This window comes from Cephus cinctus, unplaced genomic scaffold (genome assembly GCF_000341935.2).
Source record: "Cephus cinctus unplaced genomic scaffold, Ccin1 Ccin1_scaffold0240, whole genome shotgun sequence".
Lineage (NCBI taxonomy): Eukaryota > Metazoa > Arthropoda > Insecta > Hymenoptera > Cephidae > Cephus > Cephus cinctus.
In genome coordinates this window covers 999,887-1,014,406 of record NW_014332956.1, presented here as the reverse complement: position 1 = coordinate 1,014,406, position 14,520 = coordinate 999,887, and the positions used below count along the sequence as shown (strand labels likewise).

The 14,520-nt window shown below is 35.5% G+C and overlaps 3 protein-coding genes and 1 long non-coding RNA gene across 5 annotated transcripts; 2 read left to right on the top strand and 2 right to left on the bottom strand.

Moving 5' to 3' along the window:
- Positions 1–106: 106 nt before the first annotated feature.
- LOC107265891 (protein SAND) lies at positions 107–4,041 on the top strand. Its single transcript, XM_015735783.2, has 7 exons — positions 107–838; positions 1,253–1,575; positions 1,661–1,904; positions 2,011–2,295; positions 2,409–2,599; positions 2,674–2,776; positions 2,889–4,041. The coding sequence occupies exons 1-7, from the start codon at positions 494–496 to the stop codon at positions 3,027–3,029; spliced, it is 1,632 nt and encodes a 543-aa protein (XP_015591269.1). The 5' UTR covers positions 107–493; the 3' UTR covers positions 3,030–4,041.
- Positions 4,042–4,103: 62 nt separating this feature from the next.
- Positions 4,104–5,493, bottom strand: LOC107265892 (pre-mRNA-splicing factor 38). Of its 2 annotated transcripts, none has more exons than XM_015735784.2 (3): positions 5,287–5,493; positions 4,670–5,037; positions 4,104–4,573 (listed from the first exon to the last, which is right to left on the bottom strand). In XM_015735784.2, exons 1-3 carry the CDS (start codon positions 5,448–5,450, stop codon positions 4,200–4,202), a joined length of 906 nt encoding a protein of 301 aa, XP_015591270.1. In that variant the 5' UTR covers positions 5,451–5,493; the 3' UTR covers positions 4,104–4,199. The 2 variants fall into 2 exon arrangements, with proteins under 2 accessions (XP_015591270.1, XP_024938926.1); XM_025083158.1 differs by having other exon boundaries at positions 4,670–4,973; positions 5,287–5,481.
- A 919-nt stretch (positions 5,494–6,412) lies between these two features.
- Positions 6,413–12,367, top strand: LOC107265871 (LHFPL tetraspan subfamily member 3 protein). Its single transcript, XM_015735749.2, has 6 exons — positions 6,413–7,192; positions 7,600–7,835; positions 7,942–8,136; positions 10,920–11,007; positions 11,178–11,332; positions 11,447–12,367. The coding sequence occupies exons 2-6, from the start codon at positions 7,619–7,621 to the stop codon at positions 11,677–11,679; spliced, it is 888 nt and encodes a 295-aa protein (XP_015591235.1). The 5' UTR covers positions 6,413–7,192; positions 7,600–7,618; the 3' UTR covers positions 11,680–12,367.
- A 1,204-nt stretch (positions 12,368–13,571) lies between these two features.
- Positions 13,572–14,492, bottom strand: LOC107265872. Its single transcript, XR_001537315.1, has 2 exons — positions 14,298–14,492; positions 13,572–14,196 (listed from the first exon to the last, which is right to left on the bottom strand). It is a non-coding gene; the product is annotated as an uncharacterized LOC107265872 (long non-coding RNA).
- Between the last annotated feature and the right edge of the window lie 28 nt (positions 14,493–14,520).

The window sequence follows — 14,520 nt, the reverse complement described above, 5'->3', positions numbered from 1 at the left end:
ATTGAGCAACAAGCATTCAATGAAATCTGTCGAAGGAAATATGGGGCTTCAGAGCCTTAGTATGGACAAAAACCAGACTTCTTATATACATCGATATTATACTTCAGAGGCTCGTGTTGTGTTGCATTGGAAAAGTTTCAGAGATTAGCTGATAGATCGTACTATTTCTGTCAAGTTTCTGGCTTCTGTAATAAATACATCATCCTGTTATATTAAATTATTTATTAATTTTAAAATTCAATTTTGTATGAAGTACTCGGTAGTTCTAATCAGTTTGGCTAAATGTTACGGCTAAAAGGGTATCCTGGTTCCAAATAATTTCACTTCGTGCATTGTTGGTCACCGCAGTTTTCAAAACCAACGATAGAGCATGATTGGACCATATTTATGAACACCACATAAATTTTGCCAATAGAAACTTACGTTAGGGACACTTATTAGCTAGAGTGATAAGGTGTCAAAAAGTGAACGATGGCGGCTAAGCCGTTTTGGCATGTTATGGAATGTCAATCGGAAGAGAAAATTCATAAATAGTGGTAAGACGAAAGTGTTTTCGTGTTCAGCAATGGCCACTAAAGAAACTGTCAGTGTCGGTGATGGCATTGCCGAACCAGGAATTGAACCTGGAGCATCGGCTGAGACTATGCTGGTTACCACTGACAGCTTTGAGGAATATGAACAGGAAATGAGTAGCAGTATAGATGACAAGCATATGAAGGAGAGCACGACAAGTACGATTTCAGAAATACAAGAGGAAGTTCAAGACATTCCTGTAACACCTACGCCAACGAGTCCTGTGGATCTTAAGAAGGTTGCATCACCCGATGATCCTGAGTTGGTACGTTGCATAACCTCTGTCTTTATACTTGGAATGAGTTTTCACTTTTTAAAAAAATTACTTGAGGATTTTGACACTCATTAGTTACTGTGACACAATGTGCCAAGGGTCGCAAAGTCATCGATGAATCATTATTATAACACACTTTTAAACTACTTGGTTTAATTTTATTATACGTGTTATTTTAATATCTACTTTATTTTGAACTTGCAGTTTCAAGATCTATATACATTGATAAACTTGTTGTTTGGTTTAACAAAAAATATATTAGTATAGCTAAATATTACACACATTATTTGTTTGTCTGTAAACAACCTGTTATGTTTGTAGCATACTATATTGAGACACAGCAGTCCAAAATTAGTGTCTAAGATAATTTCTTAATAATGTGATTCTCTTGCTCTGGTTTTCTAGGAGGATATTTCTTATCAGTTTGGTCAGACTAGCTTGGATGTTGATCCACTGAGAAGCAAAGCATGGTTAGCACAGAAGAAACATGTTTTTGTTTTAAGTCAAGCTGGGAAACCTATATATTCTAGACATAGTTCGGAAGATAAACTAGTTACTGTTATGGGAGTTATGCAGGCGTTAGTATCATTTGTCCAGGACGGCAATGACATGATAAGATCTGTGCACGCAGGCGATACAAATTTCGTTTTTGTTGTAAAAGGACCACTAATTTTAGTGTCTGTATCCAAAACATTGGAAAGCGTACCACAACTTGTATTACAGTTGACGTATGTACACCTTTTCACTTTCTCCAACATATTCTAGCTACAACACTTTTTCAGTATTGTAACTTATTTCCATAAATATTTACAGATATGTATATAACCAAATCCTCTCCGTTTTAACGCAGTCACAGTTAACAAGAGTTTACGATCAGAGAAGAAACTTTGACTTGCGAAGGTTGTTAACTGGCAGTGAAAGACTGATAGATCACTTGTTGAACTTTATGGATCGAGAGCCAGCATTCTTTCTAGGTGCTGTTAAGTGTTTGCCTCTCTTGCCTTCAATGAGGGATTCCATTACACAAACAATTGTTCAAACTTGTGGTAAAATTAAGGTAAATCGTGTTCAAAAATGTATTCATACAGATAACTGTATTCTCCTAAAACAAGCTTCAAATGCAACGACTTTTGGACATGAAAAAATATGTTGAACGTTTTCAGAATCTTGTGTTTGCGATACTTCTAGCTAACAATCAATTGGTAACTTTAGTCAGAATGAAGAAATATTTTATACATCCGGCAGATTTGCACTTAATTCAAAATTTGGTCGATAGTTCGGAATCATTTAAGAGTGCTGAAAGCTGGACACCAATATGTTTACCAAAGTTTGATTCTAATGGTTTTATGCATGGTCATGTGTCATATCTGGCGGAAGATTGCCAGGCCTGTTTATTGTTGCTCACTGTTGATAGAGATGTATTTTTTACACTCTCTGACGCTAAACAAGTAAGTCTCAAAATAGGACTCTGTATGCACAGTCTTCAAAATATTATTAAAGCTATCGCATACGTTGGATCTACAAGCACTTGCATCTGAGTAAAGAAATTACTTGTCTGCAGAAAATAGTGGAAAAGTTGCGCAGAACAAATTGTTTAGAAGCCATAAACGAGTCTATGAACAAAACGTCTGTAACTACCGGTGAAATTGGCTTGCCTGAAATGAGGCACGTTTTGTACAAGTGTAGGAGTACAGCGCAATTTTGGAGCCCTGGCTTCCAATCACCCTACACCACTGATGAAGAAGTTGAGAGGTAATTGAAACACTACAGTAAAAGAATACGCATAGTTTTTAAAAGTTTTAGAATCAATGACTTTTTAATTTTAGATTACTTGGATTATACCAGTGTCTACATCATAGACTGCATGCACCTAGTCGACCGTTGAAATTAATATTCCAACAGTTAGATAAGGAAACTATGTTAGCATGGGTAAGCTAATAGTTGAATTCTATTCCAAATTCAGTAGAATTTCATTCATCATGAAAATTCTAATACTATTAGCATATATGTATATAATGTCGATGTGTAACTTTAATTTCAGGTGACCTCCGGATTCGAACTATATGTAACGTTTGAGCCTCTGGTGACAAAACCAGATGCTATAAATTCTGTAAGCAAATTGTTGAAGTGGATAAAGAAAGAGGAAGAAAGATTATTTATTTTGAATTCACCGACATTCTAACGTTTATATGAATATAAAAGAAAATACTCGTCCAATAATACGATCAGCCTTGTTCGCGCTCTCGAAACCGTATTAATGTATGCAACGTTGATAAAGGCAATTGAACAAATGTATACGTTGTGTACAACATGTAAAAGAATTAATCAGATGTTAGGGAGACTTAGAAATGCTAGAATTATACTATAACAGAGGTCAGTCCTCTATAACTGGCAACAGCATCATACAAATAGGTAATACCCAAGTGTTAAATTGAATAACTCAGAATCTGTATTTAGAAGGCAAAACTATTAATACCGTATTTTCGAAGTATCATCAACAAATAGATCATTTTTATGGAAGGAAATTTTTTCTATGGAATTGTCACTAGAATATTTTATGTACGCATGTACATCATACTTTGCTCACTATTTTTAATTATTAAAGGAGCTCAGATTTTTAGCCAAGCGAATCGTGTACTTTCATCTGCGCTTTTCGTTGAAGTTGCCCTTATACATTCCACAATTGTGTATACCGCTGAAGTCAAAGGCGCAGAAAGAAGTATCAACTTTGCTTCAAGAATTCGAGCCCGATTTATTATTGTCATACATAAATTAAAATGGAACGTATAAAGATATAAATATTACAAAACGTCATGGATGCAATGAAAAACAATTGTATTTCTAGATAGGCTATGATATTTTCAAAGTATTTTATTATGAGCAGCTTAAAAGTACCGCTATTATGTTGAAAATCTGTACTTTGAAATGTAAAAATGTTATGTATACGTGTCTGAAAAATTTAAATAAAAAACTTCCTTGCTATCGTAAAATAAGTAAATGTGAAACAGATTTTCAATATAATGCTAGTATTTATAATGCTAAAATTGTTATAACGTATCCTTCTTGGGTTAACGCACTGATTCTAGAAGATAATGATAGTCAATGCATTATCCGGAATCCATGTTCATACTCATTCACAGTGTACGGGTATGCTACTAAGTAGCATTTATATTAATAAATATGATTTTAATATTTGTATGTAATAATCATTTGCATCATCGCAATACTGTCACCTAAAATTTGTAGATGCGTCAAGTAATTCTCATACAATTTTATTTTTTTTACACAATTTACATTAAACGGAAAAATTCTGGAATATCATTTTCAGGGCCCATAAAATTGAATACAGGGTTCAATACCGCGCTCTGTCACGGTCTCGTCTTCGATCACGATCTCTGTCTCGATCTCTATCGCGGTCATCTCTACGATGTCGATCCTTATCCCTGTCTTTGTCTTTGTGGGAGGACGAATGTATTTTTGGTGATTTACTACGTTTCCTATCTCGCCTGTCTCTGTCACGATCTCGGCTTCTAGATCTTTGTTTTTCTCTGTCGGATTTCTTTTCGGAGCGAGAATGTCTCTTTTCACGGTCTCTGTGACGTTCCCTTTCCCTTTCATAATCATCAGGTCGTTTACGTATATCCTCTTTAATTGGTGGGATTTCTTCATCTTCTGAAGACTCCATTCCCTCATCCATATCATCCTCCAATGCTGAGACTTTAGCTTCTAAAAGTATAAGAAGTACATTTGAGTATTTGTATTATTACATTTAATTTCAAAAGGGATTTCATAATAGTTATCTTTCATTGTACAAATAATTACCTAATTCATTATTTTCTTCTAAAACATGACGCTTTTGTATCCTTGGTAATATCACGTCACATGATCTTTCTTCTCTTAGAAGTTCATCGATGAACTCATCCATGTGAACCAATTCAAATTGACCTTGTTTATTTTGCCTTCTTAGTTTTCTATTATCATTAAACAATGGTTCCAGGTATTTGTAACAATCCAAAGACGTTCCTGTTAGCCTCATGTACAATGCCCCAAGTGCTCTGACGTACTTAAATTCCTCATTCTTTATGAATTCCACTATGATGTCTTTTTCAGGTTGAATTTGTAACATCTTTAGTATAAGACAAAGAAATGGTGTTGGTTTTACATTACCTCCAAATACGCCTCCAATGAATCTGTACATAAATACGGAAATATATATCTAATTTTGACATTGTCTACTATAGGTTATTTTCAGCATGCAAAATCTTTAATTAATCACTGAATTTGAATTACACAGTGCAAGGAAAAATGATTAATACACAAACAGCCAAATTCTTTACTTTATTAATATTATTTTCAAGCTATTGTGTTTCTAGAACTGATCATAAAAATTAATAGAAAATAAATGTTTTGGAACAATGTCCAAGTATAACTATGCAAACCTCAATTCCATGGCTTTGTCGACGAGGAGTTCTGCTGTTAATGCAAAACATTCTTCTTTCCAATATTTCGAATCGTATATACGAGATCTTATGATTTTTTCCACTAAATACTGTGGATTTGTCCCGCGAATGGATTTAGCGTCTTTTACCGTGCGGTTCGCCATTTCTGAGATCGCCGGAACTGAAGGTAAAAATGTAGGGATCTAATTAACCAGCAAATGCTGGCCAACGTAATAAACTACTAACTAGGGGTGAAAATAAAAAATTACAGTTATATATGTAAATTATATTAGGAAAATATAATTTATCGCTTCAAATTATCAGGAAAGAACATTTCTATACCAATAATATTTTTTAAACAAAATCTTGTCACATTTCCTTATTTTCCATAAACATTATTTGTAAATTCTAAAGGTCACTGATTTAATTTCCGATTTGTAATCGCAGAATAAACTCGGGCGCAAAAAGAAAGTTCAAAAAGTCCAGATAAACGTAAGGAAAATATCAATCATTCCCCTACTTTCAGCTCAACAACAGATTTCGCGTTGGAGTATCGCAAAAAATGCAGCACACGCACATTTCTCAAATTTCTAGATCGCTGAGCACATTCGTATGGATATATGTCAATCCTCACGTGGAATACGTGCGAGAGTTTATATCAGGAACATTCATCCTAATTTATAATTATCTCCATACACAATAAGAACATCCTTTCTCCCGTGTCTTTGCACAGATAGTAATTAGTTTGTCTACATTTAACATGACGTTAATTCAATTAAAAAAATGTATTAAATTACAGAAAAAATATAACGATATATCGTAAGAAAAGTGAACAACTTTTTAAAACAATGTGAAAAAAACACTGAAAAAAAGCACTATTTGTAGAAAGAGAAAACTATGTGCGCAAATAATTTGATGATTGTTTCTCATCCACAATCGGTTACAAAACTAATACATTCATAAAGAGAAATCAGAAAACTGATAGAAGCCTAAAATAAGAAGTAGCATCACTTTGGAATATTTTGACCATCTATGCATTCCCAGCAGTGTTGTTATGTATGTATAGTATCATACTGGTATAGTCGTTACAGACTGTGTTAACTTGTGTCGCCGTCTAAGCCGGAGTCCAACGACGTGTATTATAATAAACATAGCATCCCTACTCCGACTGCCATGCCTTTCCCTGGCAAGTTACTTTGAGGCCCACAAGGCCCCATTCAGTAGACTGTCTCACCTGGCAACCTTACCTCACCCGGGCAGCCATCTTGATATCGCCGTGCTTTAAGTGCCCTCCTTAAAGTGCATATTCTGTTAGGAAAACAACGCGTGCAGTTTTGCCAGAGATTGTACAGAATAATGAGCTTGGTGCATTAGGCTGCAGTTTCAGTGCATCGCGAGGACCAGCAAGAACCGACGTGACGCGCAACGTTCGCAGTTATACCAGTGGATTTTAATTAAAATAATTAATACAGTTATATTTCTCTGGAATAAACAAAGTTTCCGCTTGATTATTGAAAGTGTCTTGATATTTTTGATTACCTCCGTCATACTGGCATCAGGAAAACGGAACGAACTGTTGCATTGTACTGGGAGTTTTCGTTGTTTGATTATTCACGGGAATTTTGAAATACAGAATTTTATAACGTGCTAGAAAGTTTGTGGTGAATTTTTCAGTGATGATGAATTTGGTTGGGAGGCGATGATATTTTCTTGTGCTATGAAGATCGTTTGATCTCTTTACAGTGTTCTTGTGCATGCCATATGTCAGTGCTCAAATAAATGTTATGATATATTTAGCTGAGTGAAATTACTTGGGAATATATCATACCTGTGAAGATTTCGTGATTTGTAAGGAGTTGGGAAATGCCAAGGGAGACTCGTTGATTAAGTACAAAAGGATCCTAAGGTGAGCATATCTTCAGATAAATAAGGTATACCGGATGTTTCGTATAATAATTAAGGATATGTAATTAACTCTGCATTGCATCAGGTTTTTGAAGGCATCGCTATTTATAATGAAACGAAACGCGTTAACTTCGCAATCGCCACATCGACGCAATATATGAATGTTATGATTTCGGGAAAGTGTAAAATTATAGTTTCAACATTCCTTTTACTTCTGCTTTGGAGAGGCCCGAGATAAAAAAATATATAGTTCCTTATACGAAACACAGCTTTTTGATTAAAAGCTAATTTCATATTACTTCATTGTCTGATGAGAAATCGAGGGATTTTTATCAGACAATAAAATTTCGCCATAATCCTTGAATAAGAACTGCTATAACAGCGTGAAAACGTCCTTCTGTTTCTTAGCTCTTTGAACTCAAGCAAGATGGGGTCAAAAATTGAGTACGTCGAGTCGTCCCACATGTATGCGACTAATTACATACGTAATTCAAAAGCTATTGGGGTCCTATGGGGAATTTTCACCATATGTTACGCCATAATCGGCGTAGTAGCCTTCGTGACTCCGGAATGGTTAGGAGATTTGGAGCATGAAAATCCTGGAAGGTTTGGACTTTGGACGCGATGCAGTTACGGTGGAAATGGTAAAGTATTAAAGCAGATTGATTAAAAAAAAAGATATTGTAAAGATATATTACGATATCTTTATTCATTAGGAATTATGCTTTTATCGAAACATATCTTTTCCAGGTGAACTCGGAGAGGAATGCATAGGTCGTCTAGACGATCTATCTACTATTGCCAGTATTCCTTTCAGAATAAGTACCATTCTAGTAGGTGTGGCAGTCATTATAGCTTTACTGGCCATTTGTGCGATGCTGTTATTCTTTTTCTGTCAGAGCACAACAGTATTTTACATATGCGGTTGGATGCATCTAATATCCGGTAAGAATTTAAATAATTTCCCATTTCACTATCTATCACTGTAATATCATTTTAAATCAAGAACAAAGAGACGGCTGGGTCTATAAATGTAGGAAAAACAAAGAAAGTGTATATAAATATTCACACAAGAACCCAAGATGCATTGGTGCACTCGTGCTGAGGTAAAGAGCGTAAAACATGGTTTTAGAAAGTATATCGTACCCGAGTAACGTCACAGTCCATTACAGTCCTGCAATTCCGTAACGCTTTATCGTCACAACATAATTGCAAATTGCGTTGATGTACAGGAAATGATGCAACCTTTCCATTTAGCATGCTCCCATTGTCGTTAATATCGTGTCAGTAAATCTGACAATGGCACAAATGACTCTCGTCTTTCATTAAGCGTTTTTTTTTCTTTCACTCAGCACCATCGCTTATCCAGTGACAAACATGAGGTCAGGTTTCTACAGCAGAAACTTTAGACTATTCTCTCTCCGTATTTCGTTAACACTTGTTAATTATAACCACGACGATCTTCAACGTAACAGCGGCCATTATTTTTCAAGAATCCCATGTCATACGCACTCACATTGTTTAGTCAACCGATACGCTTTTTCCACTAGACTCATTCCGCAACAATGAATCAAGTGAGACATAGACCATTACGAATCACGTACAGCCGTGGTTTTCAAGTCAAAGACCGAGACGATTATTTCTGAAGTATCATTTCATACACGGAACCGCATATAACAACTTTATGCACAGGGTGCACTGAATCGATTAATGCTATACTTGTTAAATAAATATAATTAGGATGCGTCGATCCTCGAACATTGTTACTTAAAATTACTCAATTCCAATTATAATTAAATGCCGCTAGTCTGAAACTTTTAAAAGTATAATTGAACTTTGCAAGACATATTAAGTCATTCAAATGATATTTCGTGAAACAACCTGTATACTTATCCTACTTGACCCACCAGGTTATTCGCGGACAGCCAATTCCTTAGCAATGACTCGGAAACGAGTTCGCAACTGGAAGATGAGTACTTACGGCTGTCGCGTCGTGTGTACCTACCTTTAAGATAGTATCGTTGGGTATTTACAGGATTCTATATACGCCGTAGGAACGATATGTGGAATAGACCGTTATAATGTATAATACCCTGCAAGGTACCGTTGGCCGACGCCTTTATTATTGACTCCGACAATCTTGAGATGCTTTATTTAAAAATATTATCCATCCTTTTGATTTCTGCTGAATAAATGATTGAAGCATCGGTATAGAATTTTCTAAGAATCTTTGTAATCTTGGTATTGGTTTTTTTCTTCTTAATACTTCCAGTATAACTGTATCTTGTACTCTATCACTATTAACTACCAAGATGTTTTTTATGTCTGTTAGATATTTTACCGTTTATTAATCAACTGTAGAAAATTACAAGAAAAATTTCTGTGGCACTGTACCTCTACGTACTAACTGTGTAGGGTACCGTTGACCGTGTTATGGCGCACTGTCGTGGATGGCTTGAGCCAAGACTAATTATTCTCTGTGTAACCCGAGTGCAAATTACATTGCAACTTTGCTTGAAAATTGGCGAACTTTCCACGGTTGTCACGTGACAGTGGCAACGACTGAACAAATATCGCACTTTTCTGCTCTTTTTTGATATGCCTTCGGTACGTTGCTCAAAAATAATGTAATTAAGATTCATATATAAAAATTTCATTTTCTATTGATAATATTTACCACCGGTCAGACCTTTATTTGTTTAATTTAGGTGTTTTGATTCGATCGGCAATCAAGGGAAAAGTATCGAATCGCCAATCTTCATGACTTTGCTGAATTCAGTCTAGCATGTCGTTTCTACGCAGACAGTGAAAGTTAGCGGTTGAATCGTGAAGATCGGAATCTAAGTCTCAATGCGAAGCTAAAACGTTTTGCTACAGGATGAGGCGTTACGCTTCATCCCCGATCGGAAGCAGTGAGGAGACTTCGATTTCAACCTTTCTCTCATCCAGACCATCTCTCTCGAATAGACCTCTGTCTTTTTGATCTTCGCGATCGTTGAATGAACTTACGTGATATTTAAATGCCGATTTAATCCTCGCTGCTAACGCTTTCTCAAAGAAGCCTTTACCTGTATTATGTCCCGGAAATATGAGAGTCGTCAGGTGATTATCAACCGTTGGCAACATTTCCGGAAATTTCGACATATTATATAGAAATCGTCCTCCGTTTTTATATATGCTTTATCTTAATGTCTACCTGCATGCTGGTGCTGTAAAAGACAGGCCACTCTTTGAGAAATAATATCCTGAGTTCCTTTCACTACCGACCTCGCCTTGCCTCCACAGGACAAACTGGTATCCCGCCTATCTAAATGCCTGCGAGTGTTATGCATTTTTACATGTTTCTTACTGCTGGGAGATATATCATAACTTTCTGAAATACCAAAAAAAACCGTGAGCTCTGGGATAGAAGGAATTTATTAAATTTAGGTTGAAAGTTTTATGAGATTTTTTTTAAGGATTTTACTGAGCTAGATAAAATATGTGAGAATAAGGAAGTGTGGAGATACTACAGATCTTGAGTCAGACTAGTAGATGCTTTGGTCAATTAGCGTTTTTTTTTAAACGGACCTTGATGGTACATTTTTATGGATGGTTAAGCAGTTTTTCCATTGCTGTATACCTATAGTTGCACTTAGTGTAAGAGAATAAGTAATCTTAGGAATTAGTCATGCATTTCTTATATTATAAATTTAATTTGTTAATTTTAATTGTCATTGTTGTTGTAGCTATATCTATGGCGGGTGGAGTCTGTATTTATCCACTTGGATGGGATTCGCCATTGATCCGTGGAGTCTGCGGCGCTTCGGCATCCAGGTAACGAAATTTTTCTTTGGCAGTTTCTTTAAAGAATTTTTTGGTTTTGTCTCTTCAATGGGAAAAGTGTTCGATATTGCTATTAAAAGTAGATATAGTTTCTCTATCGCCCTACTTATTTGTCCTTTGAACAGTGTTCGTAATAAATTTTTACATTTTCTTAACAACAGATACAATCCTGGTGCCTGTGCCGTAAGGTGGGCCATACCATTGGCTGCTATTGCTTCCCTGGATGCTGCGACCTTGGCAGTCCTTGCTTTCATCTTGGCCTCAAGACACGTGAGACTTCAAGCAGAGCCTTTCAACAATGGGTCCTTGTACAAAGGTAATGCTCTATTTAGGTTTATTTATATCACGGTATGATCCGATATCAACAGCCTGAATTTGGAGATAATATTGTTTAATGTTTTATGTGTTTATCTTTATTTTTTTTTTTCAGGCGAAGTAAATCCTGGTTATGTTAACGAAGCTCAGAGCGTTGCTGGATCAAGGAAATCTTTATCCTTGAGACCTGTTCTTTTGGTAGCACCACCGGAACAGGACCGCTACAGTGAACTCTCCAGAGCTAAGTCCCACTCTCACCATAGTCTTTATTCTCCAGCGCCGTCGCATCCGGTTCACACGATGTCGACAAACACTTTAAGTCATTCTCAGCATAATTTTCAACTTTGATTTTATTGACTGAAGCAGATTTAACAGTTTCGGCTCCGGTTAATAAGTCATCGGTGCCTTTATGCATTTTTATACGAGTTGTTGACTGACAATCGTTTCCGCTCGTTAAGTTGATCGATCGTTTACATGATCTGTTGGATTGATCTTTATTGTTTCACATTGGAGAGTTAGTAAACGAATTTGGTACAGTCGTATTTTGTGCCTTTACTCGAAATTCGTATATATCGTAATATATTATACGTATATATATATTATAGTCTTCTCATGAACAAATTTTCAAGGGGCCATCTTGCTATGACGTTCAGTGTAAAAGAATCCCCTGGACCTTAGATTTTACTCGTAGATTGACTAATACCAATAGCTACGTGTTATCCTATGTATGCTAATGAACATTACCAGTTAGTTTAATTGTGCGAATGACAGGTAATAATTTTTATAAACATTTAAACCGTATACTTAAAATTGCGTTTAGTTTTTAAATGCAAAAGTGGAGTATGCATAACGTGTTACGTATGCTATATAGTATATATATAATTTCTATACTTACTTAAATTTAAATAATATACTCGAGTATGTATCTAATGCTACTGGTCAGTTGTTAGTAACAATGACAGTTAAGACTCTTAATCTTTGTAACATGATTTTATATATCGAGCCATGAGAAATACAAATATCAAATGATTACGAAGTCAATGAATATTTATAACAAAGTTACACTACTCAATATTTAACAAAAATTATTCGTTTCGCTAGTGCTAAGACTCTGTGTAGACAGTCAACGATTTCCCTTAAAAAGAATGCAGCTAAAAAAGTGCATTGAACAAACACTAAGTTGAGTAACGAACCTTAACAACTTAAATATCTTAAATTTCTTTCACAGTATTCCTTAGATTTCTAAAGACACTACCTGTTTCATAAAATTACCTAAAATTCCAACCGCCTTTCTTCTAGATTCAAAGGCACAAAAACATGGTCATTTCTTTCCTGGAATCTCTTCTCTCCTCTCATACAGATAATGCGGTACTTACCTTTAACATTGTTAAAAAAATTCAACGATCACAAGAAAAGTTTCAATGAAGCCACAATGATTTGTAATTAAATAGAATTATTTTGCAGGAAGAATTACGTAGTAAAAAGAGAAATTCGTTTGGTACTAATTAATTGCTTTTCAAAAATATCATCATTCATTTTTGTGGTTGTAGAATTTACTGAAGGTGCGATATTGCAAAGTTGTATTGCTCTTTAATTAAGTGCTAATGAATCTTTACGTAGGTTGTGTAACTGTGGCTTCCTTGGTGTGCATTCAAAGTTTTCAAATGTAAATTCTGTAATGTTCAGACTTGCGTATTGTAAAATGTAAGGAACTTGGACTCTAATAATTGTGCAATTTTTGCGACGCATCGCACGTGTTAAAATAATAATCGCCGTGTGCAAACAGTACTGGGTGTCGACTCACCTTTGCATTGCGAAATTTTACTACGCACTGCATTATGAGAAATGTTTCAATGCAAGTACAATATTTGCATCCAATCAAGCCGCAAATTCTGTTTACCATGCAGGAAAATTGTGATTTAAATTTTTTTTTCATGTTGACATAACTGTCTACTACGCACATCCGAGAAACAATTGCATAATTACATAAGGCAATACATAGAAAAATACTAATATCGAATACTAGTTTTGAAATGAGCGCCATAGAAATGCAGCTAATTAGTTTTATGGAAATGTTGTACAGAAAAAGTTTTTTTTTTCTTACAGTTTCTTAGATTTCTGCAAAGAAAAATAGCTCAAATTGCAAATTTGCAACTTCAATATATCTCGGTACATGACTTTTTCATTAAAAGGATGGACGGTCAAAGAATTCGTACTCTAACGTGTAACAAATGCACACGTAACATTTTGACTAGTATATTTAATGATATGATACAGTACAATTTGATTATCAGTTATTTTATACTTATCTACTCGAATGGCTGTCAGCTAAGGTAAACGTAAGTCAAAAAAGTCATTGACACAAAGATACGCGCCAAATTCACCTATATGCACTCGCAAAAGCAACCGTATCGTATAATTAATTTAACATTTGGTGATAATCAGTGCCAATGACTTTAATGGCCCACGAAAACTTCACATTGTGACAATGCTTGTAGTACAGGACTATTCTATTGAAATTATTAGCATAAGTAACAAGTTCTGCGCTTTTGGCGATCAGCATCAAGAATACTCGAAGAATTGTACCATCGAAATTTTCCATTTATCAATTTTTCTCCAAGTTACTCAACATGGGAATCATCCGAATGACGTTATCGTCTTAAAATAGTCATGGAACTCGAGCCTGCCGTAAAGGAGTATACAATTTTCCATATGTTCCCAGCAATGTAAAGATAATTCCGCGCTTAGTGATAAATTCACACAAGGTTCCCGCAGCAGCCATAAATTTATAGCATGGTAACGTAAAGCCACAATTACCATTGGTAAAAGAACATTATTAGTGAGCAGTAAACGAATACTCAGCTTCTGCAGAATAAAAAATACGTAAGTCACCAAGTTCATTCGCCAAAGAAAACACAGAATTGTCACCTCCTGCACTTCATAGTGCTTAATCCTACAATAAATACCTTTCAACGTAGACGTCAAGCTACCAACTAGAACTGTCCATCTTGTATAACACATTTTACAACGAATCTAAGAAAGACCCGGAATACAAGATTTACGCCTGAGTAAAAGACACCGTTTCATTAAGTTTTCCACTGACTGTACATCTGCACGTTATTTCTCTAGAGTGCCGCCGCCTAGCGGCGAAATTCCGAACTGATACAGCCAGCAAAACTCGCGAAGGAG